Genomic DNA, 25,107 nt, shown 5'->3' on the forward strand with positions numbered 1-25,107 from the left:
AGACGGCTACTAACCAAGTGCTTTAGGAAAGAGGTGGATTCCAACAGTTTTTTTGGCATTTCTAGTTGTCATCTACCGGTCTGGCTGACAAACATCCCTAAGGGCCAGTACACAAGAATCAGATGGAATTGTACCACCTTGGAGGACTACAATAAGGATTCGGCCATTTTGACTCAACAGTTCCTGGACAAAGGTTACCCCAGTTCACTGTTGGAACAAGCAAAGAAGGATGTAATGGAAATACCCAGAGATTCTCTGATACATAGAGTGAAACCCACTAATCAGCCAAATACCATCCACGACCAAATCCGTCAGTTACCGTTTGTTACCCAATTTCATGTAGGGCACACCAAATTCAGGTCCATCATCCAGAAACACTGGTCTGTGCTCCAAAGTGACAAAACTATAGGGGAGCTTTTGCTGGACATACTCAGATTTGTGTTCAGGAAGGCCCAATCTCTGGGTAGCATCATAGCTCCCTCTACCAAACATGCCTCTAGTCGCAAGCACCTGGCTGGTGCCCCTGGTACTAGTAGGGCAGGTTTCACACCCTGTGGGTTTTGTTTTGGGTGTCGGCACACATCTTTTGAGAAAGGATGCCGTACTGTTATGGACCTGGTGGTTAGGAGCACCCGAAATGACCTGATGGTTAAAACAGAAAACCTGGGACAAGCTCTGAGGAGGTGGTAACTCTACTGACCGCAATCCCTAATCCTATCACACACACTAGAAATAGCCGTGGAGCGTGCCTAACTCTCCCTAGATGCCTCTTCACAGCCTAAGAGCTAACTACCCCTAAAGATAGAAATAGCAGTCTACCTTGCCTCAGAGAAATTTCCCAAAGTAAAGGTAGCCCCCCACAAATATTGACTGTGATTTAAGAGGGAAGTAACAAACACAGGAATGAAACAGATTTTAGCAAAGGAGGCCGAATCTTCTCTAGATAGACAGAGGATAGGAAAGGGAACTGTGTGGTCAGTATTAAAAACTACAAAAAACCACGCAGAGTGTGCAAAAAGACCTCCACACCGACTCACGGTGTGGAGGTGCAGCTCTGCACCCCCAGAGCTTCCAGCTAGCAAGGAAATATCATAATAGCAAGCTGGACTAGAAACATAGCATGTACTGAGAAATATATTCAAAAACCAATGAACAGCAAATGGACTAGCGAGGACTTAGCTTCTGCTGAAGTAGACAGGTCATCTGAGAAATCCAAGAGAGATCTGAACCAGTACTGAGACATTGACAGCTGGCATGAACTAACGACCTGGGCAGAGTTAAATAGGGAAGCCAGCAGAAGCAATAGGCGAGGGCAGCTGAGAAAGCCAACCTCAAAGATCAGCAGTTCCACTCAAAGCCACCAGAGGGTGTCCAAGGACAGAACTCACCAAAGTACCATTCACGACCACAGGAGGGAGCCTGAGAACGAAATTCACAACACCGCTCCACTTTTACCGACTCTGATGCCATGAATGAATTTAGCATCAGAGATACTATTACTTGTTCCACCACTAAAGTCATCTACCTAATCGAGTGTCCATGTAAGAAATTATATGTAGGCCGTACTAAGAGGCCCCTCATGGACGGGTTAAGGAACATTTCGCGAACATTCAGAAAGGTTTCATGGGTCACCCACTTTCGCGCCATTTTTGTGAAAGGCATAATAAATCCACTAAGGGTGTTATTTTTTGGGGAATCCAAAGGATCAGACAGAGCTTCAGAGGGGGCAATCTAATACAAGCTATGTCCAGGTCTGAATCCCAGTGGATTTTTACCCTGGATAGCCTTGCCCCCAAAGGCCTTAACCACGGGCTAGAAATATACGCTTTTTAACCGACATTTTCACTACTTCCATCAACGGTCTCTACCTATTATCTGGTCCATTTTAGCTAGAGACAGCATGGGGAGTATAGGTCATATAGGTTTAGGCACAGTTTTATATAAGCATGCAATGACTGGGGTAGCGCCCCCCCCCCCCCCCCCCTCTCTTTTTCGGTACTTTTTTAACATTTATTTTTCATTTTTTCCCTTTAGGCAGTATTTGTTACAGCTCACACTTGTCTTTCCCTTGCCCATTTTGCCTTTTTACCCACCTAATTTTTCTCTCTTTTCTCTGTCTATGTGCAAAGTAGTAGCATCTGGTCTCTGCAGAAATCATTCCTCAATTCCTGACCCAGCTGCTCCATCCCTACCCCCTGCCATTGACTTTTGCTGTGACTGATGAGTCATACGCAAGAATGGTGGAACTGATGGAGAGAAGCTAGCCCGACAGATGACCCGAGGCAAAGTGAGGCATTATGAGCGTGGGCAAGGCTTTGGCTTCATCATGACCATGAAGGCGGGGATCGGACACAGTGTGCTTAAATTCCTTTTCCCTTTGGAAGGTAACTAGCCTACTATGTAGACATAAGGGAGAGACCTGTTAATCGCCTGCAGTGGCGCTGGGAAGAGCCAGTCATGAGCAGCGAAGGACTTGACTATTCTAACCATATTCCATCTAACATGCCAAAAGCGTTTCAGAGAAGAATATACCGCGCTGCAATCATGCAGTCAGACTGATACCGACTGTTCATGGTTAGGGCAGCATAAATCAGATGACAGGTTTCCTTTATACATTTATTGGCAATAATGTAAACATTTAGAATAAAAGATTTGGAAACTAGAATCCTAAAGGGGCTGAGCTTACAGGGGTTCTTCGGGCATATACCGGTATCTATATATGAATAAGTAAATTTCAAATACTTTCAATTAGCAAATCACAATAGTTTGGTCTATATGAGTAATCACTATGGAATTAAAATGGCTGCAGTCTTAATACACTGACATAAACCATCCTAGGATGTTAATAGGACAGGTGCCAGTGTGTGTATGTCTAGTAGAAGTTCCCCCTCCCATCACATGTAGTAGAAACATGTGATCCAATAGTGGAGATACCAGGGGTGCTGAGATAAGAAGAGGCTGCTCACACTGCTGTCCACCCTGTCTATCTGATCTAATACTGGAGATACCAGGGGTGCTGAGGTAAGAAGACACTGCTCACACTGCTGTCCACACTGTCTATCTGATCTAATACTGGATATACCAGGGGTGCTGAGGCAAGAAGACACTGCTCACACTGCTGTCCACACTGTCTTTCTGATCTAATACTGGAAATACCAGGAGTGGTGAGGTAGAAGAGGCTGCTCACACGGTTGTTCCCAATATTTGATCTTACGTCAGCATTCCTGGTATCTACAGGAATAGAAGACACTGCTCATATTGCTGTTCTTCTTCGAGCTAATCCTGGAGATAATAAAGGGCGCTGAGGTAAGAAAAGGCTGTTCACACTGTGGTCCACACTCTTTCTGATCTAATACTGGAAATACCAGGAGTGGCGAGGTAGAAGAGGCTGCTCACATTCCTGCCCACTTAGTCATTCTCAGTGACTATACATGAAATATGCATCTCCAGGTCATTGCAGTGAAGCTTCCCACAGTGAGAACAACAATTATGTGGGCACCACCACAGTAATAAAGGATGTACACCGCATAGTCAAAAAGCATATACAATATTGGAAGAAAAAAAGACAAAACTATGCAAAAAGATACATCTCTATTAAAAATAGAAAAAAAAATTATAGAAAAATGAAAAAAAGTGTACATAAATAACAGAAAAAAACAAAACAAAACACAGACACAAATAAAAGTGCCACAATAACACAACAGTCCAAGCCTAAAAATAAAGATGGACCAACAGGGTAATATAATTGCTTACAAAAACCCAAGATCCCTGGCAAATACAAAGCTATATAACCTCTCAACAATATACTTGATTTGATTCCACAGACTATATAAGGTGCTGATCCTAAAGATCGAAATTATAGTGTACAATGAGGGTTGTAAAAAGATCAGAGGAACTGTATACGAAATTAGCAATGATTAGGTAAAACAGTACGGCAGCACCAAGTAAATACTGAATCCAAATTATAAGATAAAAGGAAACTGAGGGAAGAGATGGCCCCACATGTTTCACAAGAAACAAGCTCCCTCAGGGGGCATAAAGAGGCTGCGCACACTGCTGCCCACTCAGTCAATCTGAATGACTATACATGGCATTTGCGTCTCCAGGTTATGGCAGTAGAGCTTTCCACTGCATATGTTCACAGGCACATGTCGTAACATTCTTGGACAGGTTTCTGTCAGTGTAACAGGATGGAAGCCATTTGAATTCTATAGTGATTGCCTTGGGTATGAATACAGATAGAACTTCATACATGCATGAGGAGGGGGAAGTGTTTCATTTATATTATATTCTACCAGTTAACATCTAAAGTGTTTTTCATATTAAATGTATCTGTATACAGTCATATATGCTGCTCATATATTGAATATAAGCTAATCTGAAATACAGCATGTACAATTCCCCTCTTTCATGCACGAAAGCAGAATATTTATGAAGCCCGAAACTGCTTTAGACGTTTTTCATGTGAGAATGCGTCGTGTTGGCATAGCGAACCACTGTAGCCATTGATAGGTGTATGGTTATGTATTAGCATGCAATCTGTAAATGGAATAGATCATATAATGCTCTCATTTTTCATTTCAATTTCTGTCACCGCTAAATAATTATGTATGCTTTATCTTTCCTCAGTACACAACATTGTGGATTACAGTTATTTTAGTGATAAAATGTATAATTGGTGGAGAAAGGTTGAACTTAATGGACTTGGCTCATTTTCAACCTATGTAACAACATAATATCTTGTTTGCTGAGTAAGCTTTACTTTTTTCTAAAAAAGCACTGGAAACTGGAGTAGACTGTGATAGGCAAGTATATTAGCATACTCAAACTAGAGTGCATACAGATTTAGATAAGAATAAAACAATTCTTGGGAATGCTTCCTTAAAAGGAATCGATCAGGAAGATTTTGACCCTCAAACTAATTATATGCACACATAGCCCTTTCAAACACAAGTCTGGCAATACCTTTCCACGGCCAGTCCATTACTCCGTTAATGAGAAATCAGTGTTTGAATTGGTATGCAAGTGAGGCTGTGGATCTGAAGCCTCTGTCACTCCAGCTCTATTCCCCACCCAGCGCCATCTCCTCCTACTTGACTGACCGTTCCTTTGCATGAAATCACGCAGCATACAGTGTCAGTCAAGCAGGAGGAAGCGGTGATGGGTGGGGTACAGAGCTGTTAGATCTACAAATCGCTATTCAGAATCATTTGCACTTCAATATAAACACCGATTTCTCAGTATCGAAGGAAAGGAATGGAAATTTAAAGGTATTGCTAGACTTGTTTTTGAAAGAGCTACATGCTGACAGATTCCATTTAATGATAGCATATATCACAAGTAAGGCAGTGAACATGAGTATAACACATATAATGTGAATTTTGCCATGTGAACTGTACCTAGGATTTTAAAGCTGTTGAAATAAAGATTAAAATTATTTAATCACAATTGGCCCAAATCAGTACTTTTGGCCCAAATTTTGGGGGAAAATGGTGGTGCATCTTATAATGCGGATATACCCTACCAGCTGCGGTGGAGCAAGGTCCCAGGGTCGCTGCTGGAGAAGGCAGGAGTGGAGCGATGCTGCAGGCCGAGATGAGGGGGTGTTCGCGCCGCTGCGGGTGTTGGGTGCTGCGGGGGCTCTGCCGACACTTTTGGAAAGCCCAGAGCCCCCGCACTTGGTTTACTGTGCAGTGGACTCCAGGAAAATGGCTGCCGGGGGCAGCGCATGCACAGATGGAGATCTCAGGAGATGAGATCTCAGTGCTGAGATCTCATCTCCCGAGATCTTGGTGCCAAGTACTCCATCTGTGCATGCGCCGCCCCCGGCAGCCATTTTCCTGGAGTCCACCGCACAGTAAACCAAGTGTGGGGGCTCTGGGCTTTCCCAAAATGCCAGCAGAGTCCCCCGCAGCACCGAACACCCACCAACGGCGCGCCGCACATCCGAATACCCCCTCATCTCAACCTGCAGCATCGCCCCACTCCTGCCTACTCCAGCAGTGACCCTGAGACCCCGCTTCACCGCAGCCACCACCTCCGGTAAGCAATAAGACGCATGGATTATAAGAAGCACCACCATTTTATTAAAAACAAGGTTTTTTTTCCTATTTTTCCTCCTCAAAATTTGGGGTGCGTCTTATAATCCGCAAAATACGGTACACCCGCTTTGTAGATACTCTGGTCTCAATAAAGTTCATATCTTTGATATTATAAGCAAAACAATAATAATGTCATTAGGTTCCTTTGAACCATTTTTAGGATGCATTTAACATTTTTAAAGTCATATTATCAATTCTAAAGAGACCCCACTCACCGATTCAAGAGCTGTTGCATAAAGTTGTCAGCAGTCAAGGGTCTTGAAGTTTCCCGTGTCTGATCTACAGACACAGCTGTGCGATTCTTGTCAAGAGAGAGACCGTTGATGTAGGCTCTCTCCTCCTGAAGAGCTTTTCGGAGATCCTCAGCTTTCTCCATCAACATGGAAATATTCAGGCTCTCACCCTTTGCATCCCTAGTCCGAGGAGAGCCACTCGCAGATCTCTCCCTTTTCTCCTCCTTGACACGCGCTGTCTCAGGCCTACGACTTAGTGCAGGTAGTTTGCTTTTCTTTAAGCCAAACCAGCTTGCAATACCACTGGAATTACGTTGCTTAGGATCAGGGGCAGGTGCACGGTGCTGTTCCTGCAATCTCAACATGTTTTCTTTAATGCCCTTCATCACCTTTTCTTCAATGGCAGAATGCAAAGCACTCAATGGAAGATTTTCTGTGCCCTGTGATCCTGGACTACGTGGAGATGCATAATCTGGGCAAGTGCTACTTTTCTTGCCTGCACTAGTGGACTGCATCCTTTGTTTCTCATCACTTGGTAGAGTTGGTTGCCTGGGACTCGGTCTTAGCTCTTCACTTAGCGGTCGAGATACAAGAGGCTTTGCTGTTGCCTTACTTGGCGACTTGGCAGGTAGCTTTGTTGGACTTCCATGGGGACTACGTGGAGATTTGCTAGGTACAGGTGGCGCACGGGATGGATTACGTGGACCATGAGGTGAGCCGGGTGGGCAATTAGAAGTTGTCTGTCGAGTCCGTGCAGAATCAGATTTTTGTCCATGGTACCTTGGTGGGTAACTCTCAGTAGATCCAGGTTCAGGAGTCCTTAAACTGCTTACACCTACAGATCTTTTCATAGATGGACGATGATCAGGGCCATCCGGTAAAACCCTGCTTTCATCTGGTAATGCTACAGCAAGCTCTGTCTGTCTTAGCTTTCCAATTCTTTCTTTAAATAAGACAGGTGCAGCAGACTCAGTAGGTTTTCTGGAAGTTACATGCTTTTTCATAAATGGTGTGTTTATCTGACCATGTTCATTAGAAGAATTTACTTGGGAATGTACAAAAGGACCAGGGGAAAAATTTGAGGAGCATACTTCAACTAGTTTGGGAGACAATTCCAAATCCTCAGTTTGGCTTGCAGTGGGAAGCACAGAATTTTTAGCAGGAACGTTTTCATAGTCATGGGACTTTTTGGTGTAGCACTGTATACCAGGCCTATTTATTAAATTATTTGACCTTTCTGTTTGTCCTTGCCTACTAGTGTCAGGATTAATAAATTCAGATGGAGAAGGTGGATCAGTTTCTGAACCAGCTGATTCTTCTGTTGCCTTCCTACTAAGTCGTGGTGAAGGAAATACCTCATAATTATTGCTCCTACAAGGGATTTTAGAGGTTTGAGTAAGTTGAGGGCTAAGCCTCAAAGAGTTTGGACTTTGTAATTTATCCCCTGAGCCTGGCAGTTTTAAAAACTTGAGAAACTTAGCTGGAGAAGGAATATGAGGAGTCCGCGGCTCAGAGGAAGGAATAAGTGCATCCTGTGCATCAGGACAGGGAGGATTAGGAACTACCATCAATGACGGAGGACAATCATCTTGTTGCTCCTGGGCTCCATTTTTATGAGGAAAAATAGATGCGTCCCTTGGCAAACTGACAGATGCTCCAGGAGAAGGAGGACAAGATGAGGAAGGCCCATCAGAAGTATTCTCAGAACCAGATTGCTTTCCTGGTGAAGACGACAGGGAGTCACCCCTTTCTGTAACTACTGGTGGTGTCACTGGCACATGTTGATTTTCTACCATATCACGAAGGCCTCTGCTGTAACAGGTTAATGAATGAAGATGCCCAGTGTGACCCCTAGCAAAGCCAGTTCCATCTAAATGGCCCTCAATAGGGCCCCTTTTATCTACTGCTCCACGGGAGCACATACATGGGGCTAAACCTTTAGTCAAGTCTGTTAATGGCAACCGTTGCCTAATTTCACTTGGAGGAGGAGGATCTCCAATATCATCATCTGAAGAGGATGAGCTTCCCTCTGCTTGCCGTGAAGACTGTTGCCCATCGTCTCCTGAGGCCAAGCCAAGGTGTTCCCCTCCTCCTTCTCCAGGGCTACCTGCTGGTGGCTCCCTTTGTATGGGCTTCCACTTAAACAGCTCCTCCCAACCACTTTGAGCTAGAAGCAGACAAGAGGTCCAAGGCTCATCTCCACCATGTTCTGAAGGAGGTAAGCCTTCACCATTCATGTATTCCAAGCCTTGGTCGGGTCTTACACGTAACCCATTCCCACTAGCTGATGATATTCCCCCAAGATACATTGGAGGTGTAGTGCATGGTGATCCACTCTGAGATCCTGTGGCTTCTAGCCTTCGTAGGACTTCTAAGATCTGAGCCTTTTTCCTGAGGAATGGTGACATGGCATCTAGAGAGCGACATGATGATTGGGCCCGACCAGAACGCTGTTTTTCCTATTTGAGAAAAAAAAAATACTTCTAATTGTCGGAAAGAATTTAGCAGCTGTAATATGAAAAATTGTGCAATGTGCACCCATGACATTCACATAAACATAAAAACCCTCACTTTTCTCAAAAGTAAGAGAAACATTAACTTGACAAATGTTTTCTTAAAGGGTGTAGACTGAATACTCTTTAAAAATTAAAATTACTGAATTGGTTCTTTCTGCATATGGATTTAAACACAACATTTTGACAGCATAATTACATTTATAGGAAATATTTTTGTTTTACATTGCACTGGCAGCAGTCTTGTGCATAAGATGTTCCAGAACTATTTATATTAAAATGATTTCCAAGATTGCTAGCCAATGCCGCAGAAATTGATGGGTTCAACCCATTTTCATCCAAGAGTGTAGTCAAGTTTATATGATCTTCCGAATTCCCTTGAGTCAATTAAAAATTGTACATGACTGTTTATTTACCTCTCTCGGCATTCCACATTGTCCCAATGGAAGGGAGACTGATATCCTGTCAAGGTCCCCTCCTTGGGAGTCAGACAGGGCCTGCAACGGGTGCAACTATATTAGAAAACAAATACATATATCAGTAATGTCATCTATTAAAGGGCAAAGATGGAATACATTGAAAATTATGCAACAGGAAGAAAAACAAGATTAATTTTAAAATTTTAATAATCAACTTTACAGTTTACTTAAATTCCGTTTCAGGTGCACTGTGATAAGGGTATTTAAGGGTCCTTCTACATGTGAAGATAATTTTGTATTGATGTACAGATTGACAGGAGTGTAGTGAGTTGACATTTAATAGGCATTCATTTGTTTTTTTTATAATAAATAATAATAATAATAATAATAATTTTATTTATATAGCGCCAACATATTCCGCAGCGCTTTACAAATTATAGAGGGGACTTGTACAGACAATAGACATTACAGCATAACAGAAATCACAGTTCAAAATAGATACCAGGAGGAGTGAGGGCCCTGCTCGCAAGCTTACAATCTATGAGGAAAAGGGGAGACACGAGAGGTGGATGGTAACAATTGCTTTCGTTGTTTGGACCAGCCATAGTGTAAGGCTCGGGTGTTCATGTAAAGCTGCATGAACCAGTTAACTGCCTAAGTATGTAGCAGTACAGACACAGAGGGCTATTAACGGCATAAAGTGTATGAGAACATGATACGAGGAACCTGATTATGGTTTTTTTTTTATGATAGGCCACACAGGGATCGTTAGGTTAATGCGTTGAGGCGGTAGGCCAATCTGAACACATGATTTTTTAGGGCACGCTTAAAACTGTGGGGATTAATCGTATTAACCTAGGTAGTTCATTCCAAAGAATCGGCGCAGCACGTGTAAAGTCTTGGAGACGGGAATGGGAGGTTCTGATTATTGAGGATGCTAACCTGAGGTCATTAGCGGAGCGGAGGGCACGGGTAGGGTGGTAGACTGAGACCAGAGAGGAGATGTAGGGTGGTGCTGAGCCATGGAGTGCTTTGTGGATGAGGGTAGTAGTTTTGTACTGGATTCTGGAGTGGATGGGTAGCCAGTGTAATGACTGGCACAAGGTAGAGGCATCGGTGTAACGGTTGGTGAGGAATATGATCCTGGCTGCAGCATTTGGGACAGATTGGAGCGGGGAGAGTTTGGTAAGAGGGAGGCCGATTAGTAGAGAGTTACAATAGTCCAGACGAGAATGAATGAGTAAAACAGTGAGGCCGACGTCACACTGGCGTTTTAAACAGCCGAGTGCAATGCGATAAAAAAAAAAATCGCATTGCACTCGGACCAATGTTAACATATAGGGCAGCTCCCAGCAGCTGACTTTTTGTCGGCCGTTTTCTTCGGTCCGAGACAATCGCAGCATGCTGCGATTGTCTCGGACCGAGGAAAACTCTCGGCTCACTCGCACCCATATAAGCCTATGGGTGCGAGTGAGACAGAGCACACCACTCAGATATCATCCGAGTGATGTGTGTTATAAACGGACTCCGGCAATGGAGGAGATGGAGAAATTCATTTCTCCGCCTCCTCCGCAGCTGTGCTCCGATCCTCCCTGTGCGAGAGAATCGGAGCACAGACCATGACACTCGGCTCCTGCTCTGCTGCGAGCAAGAGCCGAGTGTCATTAGCATATCGCATCCGATGCTCTGGCATCGGATGCAATACGCCAGTGTGACGCCGGCCTGAGAGTTTTTGCAGAGTAGAAAGTAAGAAAAGGGCGAATTCTAGAAATGTTTTTGAGATGCAGATAAGAAGAGCGAGCCAGTGATCGGATGTGGGGGGTGAATGAAAGCTCGGAATCAAGGATGACCCCAAGGCAGTGGGCATGTTGCTTTGGAGTAATGGTGGAACCACACACGAAGATGGCAATGTCAGGCAAAGGTAGGTTAGTAGAGGGAGAAAACACGAGGAGTTCAGTTTTTGACAGGTTCAGTTTCAGATAGAGGGAGGTCATGATGTTAGAGACAGCGGTAAGACAATCACTGGTGTTTTCTAAAAAGGTCGGCGTGATAACAGGAGAAGAAGTGTATAATTGGGTGTCGTCAGCATAGAGATGGTACTAGAAACCAAATCTACTGATTGTTTGTCCAATAGGGGCAGTATACAAAGAGAAGAGGAGGGGGCCTAGGACTGATCCTTGAGGAACCCCAACAGTAAGGGGAAGGTGAGAGGAGGAGGAGCCAGCAAAACATACAGTGAAGGATCGGGTCAGAGATAGGAGGAGAACCAGGAGAGAACAGTGTCCTTGAGGCCGATGGAGCGGAGCATATTGAGGTGGAGCTGATGATCCACAGTATCGAATGCTGCAGAGAGATCCAAGAGAATTAGCATGGAGTAGTGACCATTAGATTTAGCTGTTAGTAGGTCATTAGAGACTTTAGTGAGGGCAGTTTCAGTATAATAATTTTAATGCTTATAAAATGGCCTCTATTCCCTTCTATTCCCACTGCCAATTACTGATTATAATAGGAAGTTTGATACCTACGAATGATCTTTTTCGGCCATCATAAAAGATTTCACCAATGACAAAAGCAATATCTCTCTTATGTCAGTCACTTTCAAGTTTACAATGTACAGTGATTGGGAAGGTTTGTTCAATCCAGTAATTTTATGAAAAAAAAAAAAAAAATCAAATCACCCCATGTAAAAGGCCATTTTTATTTTTTTTAGTGTTCCAGTAATTTTAATAAAAAAAGATGCAATTTGCTCACAATTTTATTTATAATTTAGTGATTAGAACTCATATGTGTTTTTATGTCTGCAGACTAAAATCCTGTATAGAGAGTTCTTACAAGGAGAAAATAGGTCTTTCATGGAAGTTTACTTACGACACATTGGCTCAATAAATATATTAACTGCAATAGTAGACACACTCCCTAACTTTAATAAAACTAGCCCCATTGTACATGAAAAATAAACAAAGCAGGTACTCACCCTCCCTGGAGCCAGGGTCGGATCTCAGCCGTCGCTATGGTGTTGTTTTTTGGGCTGCAGCGGTCACGTCACAACTACAGCTATCATCAAGACTGCAGTCAGTCACTGAGCTCAGCGGTATGTGCCATCTACATCAGAGCCACTGAGCTCAATGATTGGATGAAGCGGTGATGCGCGTTGTAGCGGTTATATCACCACCACAGCCAAGACAGAGGTGGGAAAAGTGGCTGTGGTTATTATTTTACATGCATAAGTGTTTGGGGTCCTTTTTTCATGCAAGGCGAAAACCCCTTTAAGAATGCATTTGTTGGCCATAATATAGCTTGCAGAGTAAAACATAACTAAACTAATGCATAATGTCCTACTCTGGAAAACATAAAAGCTCATGAATTCTTATGAAAGTGTATGGTCAACTAATCAGTGTATTTTCCAAAACCAAAATATATTCTGAAGAGATATGATAATATTTCAGTGCAACAGAACCAGACACTATAAATAAATGAAGGTGCTGCCGTAGCTGACACATATGTCGAATTAAATCAACTCAACCGTGTGCTTTGCACGCAACCTGTTATCCATGGTAACAGCTCTTACCTCCGGGGATGATCCCGAGGAGCGCTGTAACTTCTGGTGAAAGAGGTCACTCAGCGCTCTGTTCTGCCGCTCAAGGTCAAACACCCTTTTCTTCAGTTTAATACATTCTTCCCGAAGATCCTGAAGAGAGAGAGAAAAACAATTTTTACAATGTAGCAAAATAATGCAAAACTAACAATACAGAGGACAAATCAAGAAATTAAACTAAAGGATCTGGATGAAAAGTCTACAAGGTCGGTTTCACACGTCCTGATATTTCCAGTATCGGAAAAACCAGTACCGGAGATGTCCGTTTGACACATCCGTGTGTACCATCCGTGTGCTGTCCATGTGTCTGTGTATTGAAACAATTACATTTTAACCCTATGACTAGTGTTGAGCGATACGTTCCGATACTTGAAAGTATCGGTATCGGATAGTATCGGCCGATACCCGAAAAATATCGGATATCGCCGATACCCGATACCAATACAAGTCAATGGGACACAAGTATCGGAAGCTATCCTGGATGGTTCCCAGGGTCTGAAGGAGAGGAGACTCTCCTTCAGGCCCTGGGATCCATATTCATGTAAAAAATAAAGAATTAAAATAAAAAATATGGATATACTCACCGTCCGGCGGCCCCTGGACCTTACCGATTGTAACCGGCAGCCTCCGTTCCTAAGAATGAGGAGTTTAGGACCCTCGATGACGTCGTGGCTTGTGATTGGTCGCGTGAGCGGTCACAAGCCGCGACATCATCGAGGGTCCTAAACTCCTCATTCTTAGGAACGGAGGCTGCCGGTTACAATCGGTAAGGTCCAGGGGCCGCCGGACGGGTGAGTATATCCATATTTTTTATTTTAATTCTTTATTTTTTACATGAATATGGATCCCAGGGCCTGAAGGAGTCTCCTCTCCTCCAGACCCTGGGAACCATACACTGGGAACTTCCGATTCCGATTTCTGATACCACAAAAATATCGGAACTCGGTATCGGAATTCCGATACCGCAAGTATCGGCCAATACCAGATACTTGCGGTATCGGAATGCTCAACACTACCTATGACTTTAAAAAAGCAGACGGACGGCATCCATGTGCGGTACGTGTTTAGACGGACCCATTGACTTGTATGGGTCCCTGTGATCCATGCAGCTGGACAAAAACGGACATATCTGTGTGTTTTGCACACGGACACACAGTCCGTCAAAACACGCTGACCTGTGCACAGACCCATTCATTTGAATGGGTCTAAGTGTGTCAGTGTCCTCGGTACGTGAGAAAACAGTCACTACACGTACCAGAGGCACTGACGTGTGAAACTGGCCTAAAACAAATTTAATGAATGTTTATGCAATTTTAAAACAAAAACTTATGACAACGTACACCACATTTTATACAAGTCGGAAATCCTTTTCGGGGACCATTAAATCAGTTTGTTTTGCTTACCTTTTTAACAGCAAATAGCTTTACAAATATCCTCCAGGAACTTTTAAACGATATACATCTATACTATATCCATTATATTTATATTACATCGTAGGAAGAAAATGGTATGAGACTGTAAATCCTTAAAGGGGTATCTCCAAGATCCTATACCAATGTGTAGTAGGTGTAATAATAATAATAATATTAGCAAATACCTCCCGTTAGAAGTGTAGCATAGTGCTTCTGATTCGCCATGTCGCTTACCATGTGCAGGGCGTAACTATGATTACCTAAGCTACTTCAATGCCATATACATGGAGTTATGGAGGTATGAGTGACATTGTGAATCAGAAGAACTATGCTACATTTCCAATTGGAGGTGTTTGCTAAAATTATTATTGCATCTATTACATATTGGGATAGGATCTTTGAGATGGGAATACCCCTTTAAATCAAAAGGAGCTTACAAATTGAAAAAGGTTAAAAAAAAACCTTTGCCCTATCCATGTTTTATACATCTACCCCTGACTATTCCAAAATACAAAGAGAACCAGACAATGTATAATACAATTTGCAAAATAAGTCTTTAAGCACTACAAAGCCAAACATAGACAAAACTCATAAATAACACACAGAACACGGAATTACTTACCTTTTGATTTAAAAGTGCCTGAACAACATGGTTTGCAACCTATAATAAGAAACATTTAAATAATAATTGAAATTAAAGAAAAAAATTGCCAAAGTGTAGATATAACAGTAGTCTCAAAATTAAAGGGAACCTATCACCCCGTTTTTTTAAAGATTAGATAAAAATAGTGTGAAATAGGGGCAGAGCTGGGCTTTACATTAGTGCCTTATTGTTGCCTTTATTCCCCCGTTAGGCTGCCGAAATACCTTTGTGAAATGTCCGTTTTGTCCTGTCACTCAAGTTGGTCAGGTCGGATGGGCGTGGTTAAATAGCGGTTCCTCCCCCCTGCTTCTCGGCGTGTCTTTCGTAAACGCGATCTGTGAATGGCACAGATCGCGCTTTTTCTTAGCAGTTGCGCAGTGAATAGCATATTTTATATCATTGCGCATGCGCGGGTCGTAACTTTAGCCTTGGTGCCCCGGAAGTGATCATATGGGCATAGTGTTTATCTGGATGCCGGTAAAAAACGATAGATAGAACGATAGGCAGGCGAGCGATTTTGGCACCAAACTTACGCTCGCAGTTCGGGCTGAGAAAAAATTACCGGCATCCAGATAAACACTATGCCCATATGATCACTTCCGGGGCACCAAGGCTAAAGTTACGACCCGCGCATGCGCAATGATATAAAATATGCTATTCACTGCGCAACTGCTAAGAAAAAGCGCGATCTGTGCCATTCACAGATCGCGTTTACGAAAGACACGCCGAGAAGCAGGGGGGAGGAACCGCTATTTAACCACGCCCATCCGACCTGACCAACTTGAGTGACAGGACAAAACGGACACTTCACAAAGGTATTTCGGCAGCCTAACGGGGGAATAAAGGCAACAAAAAGGCACTAATGTAAAGCCCAGCTCTGCCCCTATTTCACACTATTTTTATCTAATCTTTAAAAAACGGGGTGATAGGTTCCCTTTAAATGGTTTAGAGTAACAGTTGTTTGTGTTCTTAGTCCACTATCCTGTTCAATACAGACTTTTCAGCAGTCTCACTAATCACTGACGGGACAGGCAACACCTCTTTACAGAATATATTACACAGGATCCACCATTCGTTATACGCGATGGCACAGCTCACCTCGTAACCCTCCATACACAACGAGATTTGTCCAAATTAGAGCACACTCAAAAAATGCTTCTATATAAACAGAGTCTGACTTAAGTCAATTGCTGCTAATGTCATGTGGCTGCTGAAAGGAAAAGTACGCAGGAGTCTAATATTGGGCCAGTATAGGCTATTGAGAAAATGTCAAGATTTTAGTTTATGTAGAGTTTATTAAAAAAAAAAAAATAAAAAAAAATCCAAACTTTAACAAAATACATTTAAAAATAGAAACTTCATTTAAACAATAGGTTGTTTCTCATGGCATATTTCGTTTATAAGTGTCTATTAGGAATTCTAGCCAAAATGATCATCAAATATTTACATTTTATAGTTACAACCTCTCCTGGTTCCTCTCCTGGTTCAAGGGCCTAACTTCCTTCTACTTTGGCCAGGATCTTGTTTTTGAAAATCCACACCAGTTTACTGTAACCCAGCAAATACTTCTAACCCAGCAAATACTTCTAGTCTGCTCACACAAGGCCTTTTAAGGCCAGCTCAGGCAGCCATGTGCTGTCTGAGTATTCAGGAAGCATAGTTTTCAGCTATCACTGTTTAAAAGCTCTTTGCCTAATCCTCTACTTCACTCAGCTATCTAATCCTCTCTCCAGAAAACTTCTGCCTGCTATTACTGCAAATACTTTTAAGCTCAGTCCTGTGAATCCTGGTGGTACTGAACTCAAACTATACTTCTAGAGGTACCCATGACTGTACTAGTCATCTAATATTGCTTCTGTTCACACCAATATCTTTGTAATTATTATTAATATCTACTATTCCTGTGTGTAATCTCATCACTGCAAAGAAGTAACCAGTATGGTTAACCATTTGCCTGCTCCAACTTCCTGATTGCACCGATCTCAGCCATCATTTATCAGCTGCAGGTCCCGGATTGTCTAGGCATCTACTTTTCCTCCGTATATCCACACATCTGGCTTTATGTGGTGTATCCTGCTCTGCTTGTCTGTCTGCCCTCCTGCTGTCCTTGTCAAGCCACTTGCGGACCCTCAAATCTTACTCCACTGCACCATCACCTTTAGTCTGTGCTGCTCATCCTGACCTACAGCTTACATCATCCACCTCACCGTGTAAGTCCATAACAGGTAATTTGGTTAAACAAATGTATCAATTATCTACTGGAAGACTGATAAATGCTTGGTTACTTCCTTCATTTACACAAAGTTTAAATGGGGCTTGCCTTGTGGATGCTTGAACATGGGTTCTACAAACTGGTTATAAAGCTGCAAAGTACCAATTGGTAAGTGTTAGATCAATAGTGTCCAACTGTATGGACCTCCATCAATATAACCCTATCAAGTGGAGAAGCGGTAAGTGCGTGGCCGGTGTACCACTCAAAGTGCGTACAGTGCAAGTGAGGCTCACACTTCTACAATAACATCACTGCACATCAGCTCATGACAATACTTTTCGGTGACTTATTTAATTGGTTAATTTTTTTTTTCTTTGTGCATTGTGTAATAAAAAAACCCATTTCAAATATACAACTACATAATGGATTCAATTATAATTATAGGCGGGGGTTGTGCATTGTCCAACGTTTACTATCCTAGTAGAGTGCTATGATTCATACAAAATTAGGATACTCTGAATAGAATTCAAAAGAAATAAAACTAAAAAACACAATTGTGTCTACAGCTTCAGTTGGCTTAGTACTAATTCTGTGAACGTTTCTGTCTAAACTGCCAGCTTTATGCCTCTTACACAATAGATTTACACCATTGCCATCAGTTTCGACGTTGAAAATTGTTTGGTTTCACCTGTTCTTTAGAATTCGGTCATCAGACAACTAAGAGATTGTAGAGTTGTGCTCGTGGTTATATATATTAACTCTTATCTCAAGGATTTGAATGCCGGACAAGATTTCTGACATTCCACATGGGTGACACAATAATTGAAGCCAGCCGTGGGCTGTAAAATATTTGCATTCCCGCAGCTGTTTGCAACATACAGCTATCTAAGTATCTAACCATGACATGGAAAAGCAGCCCCTCACGTTTCATAAGCACTGAATTGTACGCCTTGTCCTCTGGCTGCACTCACTGCTCAACTTCACTTTTATACAATGTCTTTACATTATAGATGGATACATGACATAAACCAAATCGACAGAACTCATCAGATCTGTTCAGGTGTGCAAGATACGATTATAGCACATGGATGGCTGCCACATTACAGGGCTTTTTATTGAATTAAGCATTGATTTCGGTTTTCTGTTGACCCAGTAATAAGAAATTATTGTGCTATACTTGAATGAACAGAACTCACCTCATCGAGGCAACGTTCATAAGTTTCCCGTTGGGTTTCATTGGCTTGCGCGAGAGCGGAGTTTTCAGCCTGCAACAGACAATAAGAGAATTTACACACCAGGTAAAAAGAAACAGACGAGTTCATCACCAGCCCATATGGCCCTTATTTAATCAGTGCACATTTCCGCAAGTGCGACCAAAAGGCATAAACCTGAAGTCATATTAGAGCCAAGCAATAAAACCCTGCTAGCATCTGTCAAGTGAAACCTGGAAAAGTTGAGACGTGAGATACAAGAGCTCTGTTTCTTTTCACTTCTCATGCAATGGTCGTACAGAAGCAGCTTCGGGGGTGGGGGGGCGGCGGGTGCAGACGGGACAGTTTACAGAGAAGCAGTCGGCACCCACCCCCAAGTTATTGGCAATAGCACACGGATGTATCTGTGTGCTGTCCATTACGTCACAGACCATTTGTCACATTCATTGACATGCTTACAATTGATCAACAACTGGTAAACTCTGTTAGAAAAAATAAATCAGGGGAGTGGGCCATTTTCTCGCTTATATAGAGTCATCATATTCCGCAGCGCTTTACAGGCATCACTGTCCCCATTGGGGCTCACAATCTAGACTCCATATCAGGATGTCCTTGGAGTTTGTGAGGGTTTTCTCCCATACATGTGGAGAACACGCAAACTCGTTGCAGATGATGTCATTGGTGGGATTCGAACCCAGGACCCCAGCACTGCAAAGCAACAGTGCTAACCACTGAGTCACTACACTGCCAATCAGATATATTAGGTATGTATTCTATACGCAGAAAACAAATTAAAGATGTACACAAAACTAGGATGTTTGATTGGTAGGAGAAATCATTATATCTGTAGGGCCACATGGACCCTAATGCTTTAAATGGATTGGTTAATATTCAAGTTTCAGGAGTACACCTTCTCTGCCTCCCGAATTCCTGCTTGCCATAGGCCAGTGATTTTCAACCAGTGTTCCGCGGCACACTAGTGTGCCGCGACACATGGTCGGGTGTGCCGCGGGGAAAGTTCCCCAAACTATGGTGCCCCCTTTGTTTTGTTCCCCGGCAATGCGCAGCGATGTGCAGTCACGGAATAACACATGCGCGAGCTTTGAACGCTCGCGCGACTTAATGACGTCACCGAGGCCGGCGCGTCATCCTGAGAGCGGAGAGACTCTCGCATTTGCCCGCCGCCAAGGTAATGCCCGCCAATAATGCTGTGTATAATCATTAAGTCAGCAACAGCTCATTAACAGTTAATCAGCTGTTGCTGACTATATGAGCTTTTGCCTGAGTATATGAACTGTTGGCAGAATACTCAGCATATGAGCTGGTACTTTTAGTACCTGGCAGAGGTCCTTTAAGTGTGGCAGATGTCCTTTAAGTGTAGCAGATAATGTAATACTCTTCTATTTTAGTGTGTGGCTGCGCACACTATCTCAGCAGTGATGGAGAAGTATTTGAGAATGGAAAAGGCAAATGCCAAACAGGACCCTGGACACAATTCTAACCCAGATGAATGCCCTAGTATGAGAGGTCAACAAAAGAAAAAAGACAAGACGGTGAGCTCAAGGCAATACAGTGAAAGCTATCTTTCATTTGGATTTACTTTCACTGTGGATGCGACAGCACCAACACCACTGTGCTTGGTGTGTGGTGAGAAGCTATCCAATAGCGCCATGGTGCCAAGCAAGCTTAAACGCCATCTCCAAACGAAACACCCTTCCGTTCAAAAGAAACCGATGGAGTATTTTGTACGCTTACATACAAACAATGAGAAAGGGGCAACTTTTTTGAGAAAAAGCACAAAGGTAAATGAGAGAGCCCTCAAAGCTAGCTATATTGTTGCTGAACTCATAGCGAAATCAAAAAAGTCACACACTGTGGCAGAAACATTAATGCTGCCAGCTTGTAAAGCTATTGTAAATGAGATGCTTGGCCCTGACGCAGCCAAAGAGATAGCTAAAGTGCCTCTCTCTGATAACACAATTGCCAGACGGATTGATGACATGTCTGCGGACATTGAAACAGTTGTTTTGGAAAAGGTGCGGATCAGTAAGAAATTTGCCTTGCAACTTGATGAGTCGACGGATATCAGTGGACATTGTCAGCTGTTGGCCAATGTGCGTTTTGTGGATGGAGAAGCCATTAGAGAAAACTTCCTATTTTGCAAGGCACTGCCAGAAAAATCAACAGGAGAGGTAATATTCCAGGTCACATCGGAATATCTTGATAAAAGTGGGCTTACATGGGAAAACTGCACAGGTGTCTGCACTGATGGAGCCGCAGCCATGGTCGGGCGCATCAAAGGCTTTGTAAGTAGGGTTAAAGAAAGAAACCCAGATGTTCTTGTTACCCACTATTTCTTGCACCGTGAGGCCCTCGTTGCAAAGACCTTACCAGCAGATCTAGCTCCCGTGTTGGGTGATGTTGTGCGCATAGTGAACTTTGTGAAGACGCGACCTTTGAGATGTCGCTTATTTGCGTCTTTGTGTACAGAAATGGGAGCGGAACATAAAATCTTATTGCTCCACACGGAGGTCAGGTGGCTGTCACGCGGCAAAGTGCTGGCCCGTGTGTATGAGTTGCGAGAGGAACTTAAAATATTTCTGACAAACAAGAGGTCCGATTATTCAAAGCTGCTTGCAAGTGATGAGTGGTGTGCAAAGCTGGCATACCTGGCTGATATATTTCAATATCTGAATGAACTAAACACACGGATGCAAGGCCGAAATGAAAACCTGCTTACAAGCACTGATAAAATGAACGGATTCCGTTTAAAGTTGCAGCTCTGGCAGCAACATGTGCAGGGTGGCAACCTTCAGATGTTCCCGCTCACCGAGAAACTGCATGATGACAACACTGCTGCAATGTGCGAGGTGATTGGCAGACATTTGAAAACTCTTGAGGAGAAGTTATCGTTTTATTTCTCTTCAACCTTCACAGAATGCCTTGACTGGGTTAGGGACCCATACAGCTCATTATCCGTTGCTGGAAAGGACATGACTTTAAAGGAGCAAGAGGAACTCATTGAACTGAAGCAAGATCGCGGTTTAAAGCTAAAGTTTGCTGATCTTCCTTTGGACAGTTTTTGGTTATCTGTTGCCAAGGAGTTCCCCATTCTGGCCAACAAAGCTATTTTGACATTGCTCCCATTTTCGACCACATATCTATGTGAGCTGGGCTTCTCAAGCTTGACTGCGATAAAAACTAAAAACAGGGAGAGACTGAGAACTGTTGAGAAAGAGCTTCGTGTGTGTCTTTCCACCATTCCTGCCAGGATATCCCTTTTGTGTTTATCGAAACAGGCCCAGGTTTCACACTGAGTGAGTATAAATACATTTAGAATCTATATTATTAACTATATGTAGAATATGTACTGTTTTAGTGTCATTTTGTGCCATTTTGGTTGGTGGTGTGCCCCGGGATTTTTTAAGTATAAAAAGTGTGCCGCGGCTCAAAAAAGGTTGAAAATCACTGCCATAGGCAGTGCAATCCCAATGAGTGAGAGTTCAGACCAGCAGCAGAATTGTGCAGATCTCCCAAACTGTGCAGTTTTTGAAGATGCTAGAAGGGGCAGCTTTACCTCTGCAGCATCGTAAGAATGCACAGGCATTGAAGTTGGCCAGATCCAACCATCTGGTTATCTTCACGGCATCGCATTCATGCTTGTAATCTCAATGCACCTTGCTTAGGAGACCGGCCACCTCTGACAGGCCACATTGGTGGCCTGTAACTTCGACGACATGCAGTAAATATAATTAAAAATCCATTCTTAAGGATGGAGCGGATATTTAATAAGGGGTAATAAGCTAGGCCAGGCTCTGATTCATGCTGTTATTTGTTCCCTTTAAGAAGGTGAGACAATCCCTTTAAAAAGGTATTGTATATAATAAATGGAGAAGGTTTATTGAGCGCAAATGCTCTCAGGATGAGATTAAGCGAATAATGACTCCGTTCTTGCAGGTAGACTGATACCTGATGGACGATCTACAGGGTTCTTTAGGGAAACTGAAGGTCCAAACTTCGTGATTGTTATGACCATACGTCGAGCAGGGGGGTGCTATTCGGTTCAGTGGTTCAGGATTGAGTTGAATGGGGTGGGAATGAGGGATGTTTCGAAGATTGTTATTCTGTATGGGGATACAACTGTGTTATCCTTTTGCGCAAATGTTTTGAGTTCTGGAAACTAGGAAATTCAATAAAAAAAGATTTGTAAAAAAAAAAAAAAAAAAAAAAAGGTATTGTGTCAGGTTTGTTATGCTGTCCTGTCTGATTTAAGTGATCTGTCACATTCAATGGGGAAAAAAATAAGTATTTGATACACTGCTGATTTTGCAAGTTTTCCCACCTACAAAGAATTGAGAGGTCTGTAATTTTTATCGTAGGCACACTTCACCTGTGAGAGAATCTAAAAATACAATCCAGAAAATCACATTGTATGATTTTTACATAATTTGCATTTTATTGTGTGAAATAAAGGTTTGCTACAATAGAAAAACAGAACTTAATATTTGGTACAAAAACCTTTGTTTGTAATTACAGAGGTCAGACGTTTCCTGTAGTTCCTGATCAAGTTTGCACACACTGCAGCAGGGGTTTTGGCCCACTCCTCCATACAGATCTTCTCCAGATCTTTCAGGTTTTGGTGCTGTCGCTGGACAACATTGAGCTTCAGCTCCCTCCAAAGATTTTCTATTGGGTTCAGGACTGGAGACCACTCCAGGACCTTGAAATGATTCTCACAAAGCCACTCCTTAGTTGCCCTGGCTGTGTGTTTTAGGTCATTGTCATTATGGAAGACCCAGCCACGACCCATCTTCCATGCTCTTACCGAGGGAAGAAGGATGTTGGCCAAAATCTCACGATACATGACCATCCTGTCCCCTTTGCAGAAAAACACACCCAAAGTATAATGTTTCCCCAACCATGCTTCACGGTTAGGACGATGTTCTTGGGGTTTCACTCCTCCTTCTTCCTCCAAACACTGAGTGGATATAAAAAAGTTCTCCTTTGACCACATGATCTACTCCCATGCTTCCTTTGACTCATCCAGATGGTCATTGGTGAACTTCAAACGGGCCTTGACATGTGCTGGCGTGAGCAGGGGGACCTCGTTTGAGACTGTGTTCCCAGCTCTTTTCAGGTCATTGACCAGGTCCTCCCTTGTAGATCTGGGCTAATTCCTGACCTTTCTGAGAATCATCCTTACCCCATGAGGCGAGATCTTGCATGGAGCCCCACAGCAAGGAAGATTGAAAGTCATCTTGTGTTTTTTCCATTTTCTAATAATTGTACCAACACTTGTTGCCTTCTCACCAAGCTGCTTTCCTACTGTCCTGTAGCCCATCCCAGTCTTGTGCAGGTCTATAATTTTGTCCCTGGTGTCCTTAGACAGCTCTTTGGTTTTGGCCATGGTGGAGGGGTTGGAGTGTGATTGATTGAGTGTGTGGACAGGTGTGTTTTATACATGAGTTCAAACATGCGCAATTAATACAGGTAATGAGTGCAGAGTAGGATGGCTTCTTAAAGAAAAACTAACTGGTGTGTGAGAACCAGAATTCTTGCTGGTTGATCCAATACTTATTTCACGCAATAACATGCAATTTAATTGTGTAAAAATCATGAAATGTGATTTTCTGGGCTTTATTTTTAGATTCTATCTCTCACTGTTGAAGTGTACCTACGATAAAAATTACAGACCACTCTATTGTTTGTAAGTGGGAAAACTTGCAAAATCGTCAGTGTATCAAATACTTATTTTCCCCACTGTATGTGTTAAGGTGAATCAGTTTTTGAGAACTTGCATAATAATCTGTGCAGTGCAAACAATCTGGAGTCTGATTTATATCACGATATACAGGCTCTTCCCATGCTCCAGCCAATGATTGACAGATTTCTCCTTATTACAGGGCGCAGGAAGAATTCTGTCAATCTATATATAAAGCACGGATAATTGAGCCTAGATATCCTCGATGTACAACAGACTCCTTGTTGCCAGCAGCTGCTGCCCACTGCAAAGATTGCACAGCAAGTTCTCAAAAACTGATTCATATTCACACAAGAGGCCGAGCACTGAAATCTGTGTGTATTATTACCTTATACTGCCTTGGGAGAAGATGGCATAACAGTCCTGACATGTTCACTACCAATCTTTCTTTTTTCTCTTCTCCCAGAAGTTATTTTTCCATCAATATGGTTCACTCCAGCTTCAATAATGCAATATTATGTAATGTTTGTGCATTATTTCAAGCCATTCATTATGGTTAGATAGACTTGCTTTCTGCTCTCTTTTGTGCCCTTAGCTAACATTTTTATTCATTCAATTTTGGGTAGATATAAAGTTTTGATTACCCTTTATTGCATTTTATTGTTTACCAATCGGATTAATTTATCTTATGTTTTGATAGATCTGATATTTGGGAAAGTAGCGATAACAAATGTGTATTTTGTATTTAAGGCCAGGGTCATACTTGTTAGTGTGATGCATCAGTACCCGACACTGCCGACACTCGGGACTGGAGAATTCAGCTGCATAAAAATACATGCAGCCGCACACTCCGGTCCCGAGTGCCAGCGGCAATGCCAGGTATTGATACGATCACTTGTGCTACACATAACAGGGCTTCAGCAAATCATGATCTCTGTCAAGCATTCACAAGAGATTTACGGCTGTTATTACAACCCATCGGCTCCCCGTGATCACATCTCAGGGGCACCGATGGGCGAGTCTTGTGACGCGCTTCTGCCTAGCGCATGTTAAATGCTGCTGTCGGA

At 42.8% G+C, this 25,107-nt stretch overlaps 1 protein-coding gene across 6 annotated transcripts in view; it reads right to left on the minus strand.

The window, feature by feature from the left end:
• NCKAP5L (NCK associated protein 5 like) overlaps positions 1-25,107 on the minus strand; it is a 118,735-nt gene that overhangs the window by 11,784 nt on the left and 81,844 nt on the right. For all 6 annotated transcript variants that reach the window (XM_077297441.1, XM_077297442.1, XM_077297444.1 and 3 more), the window contains 5 exons: positions 18,325-18,393; positions 14,896-14,934; positions 12,835-12,954; positions 9,264-9,359; positions 6,317-8,793 (listed from right to left, as the gene is read on the minus strand). In XM_077297441.1, the coding sequence (XP_077153556.1) occupies positions 6,317-8,793; positions 9,264-9,359; positions 12,835-12,954; positions 14,896-14,934; positions 18,325-18,393 (2,801 nt within the window). The remainder of the gene's footprint in view (positions 1-6,316; positions 8,794-9,263; positions 9,360-12,834; positions 12,955-14,895; positions 14,935-18,324; positions 18,394-25,107) is intronic.

Source organism: Ranitomeya variabilis, chromosome 3, assembly GCF_051348905.1.
Source record: "Ranitomeya variabilis isolate aRanVar5 chromosome 3, aRanVar5.hap1, whole genome shotgun sequence".
Lineage (NCBI taxonomy): Eukaryota > Metazoa > Chordata > Amphibia > Anura > Dendrobatidae > Ranitomeya > Ranitomeya variabilis.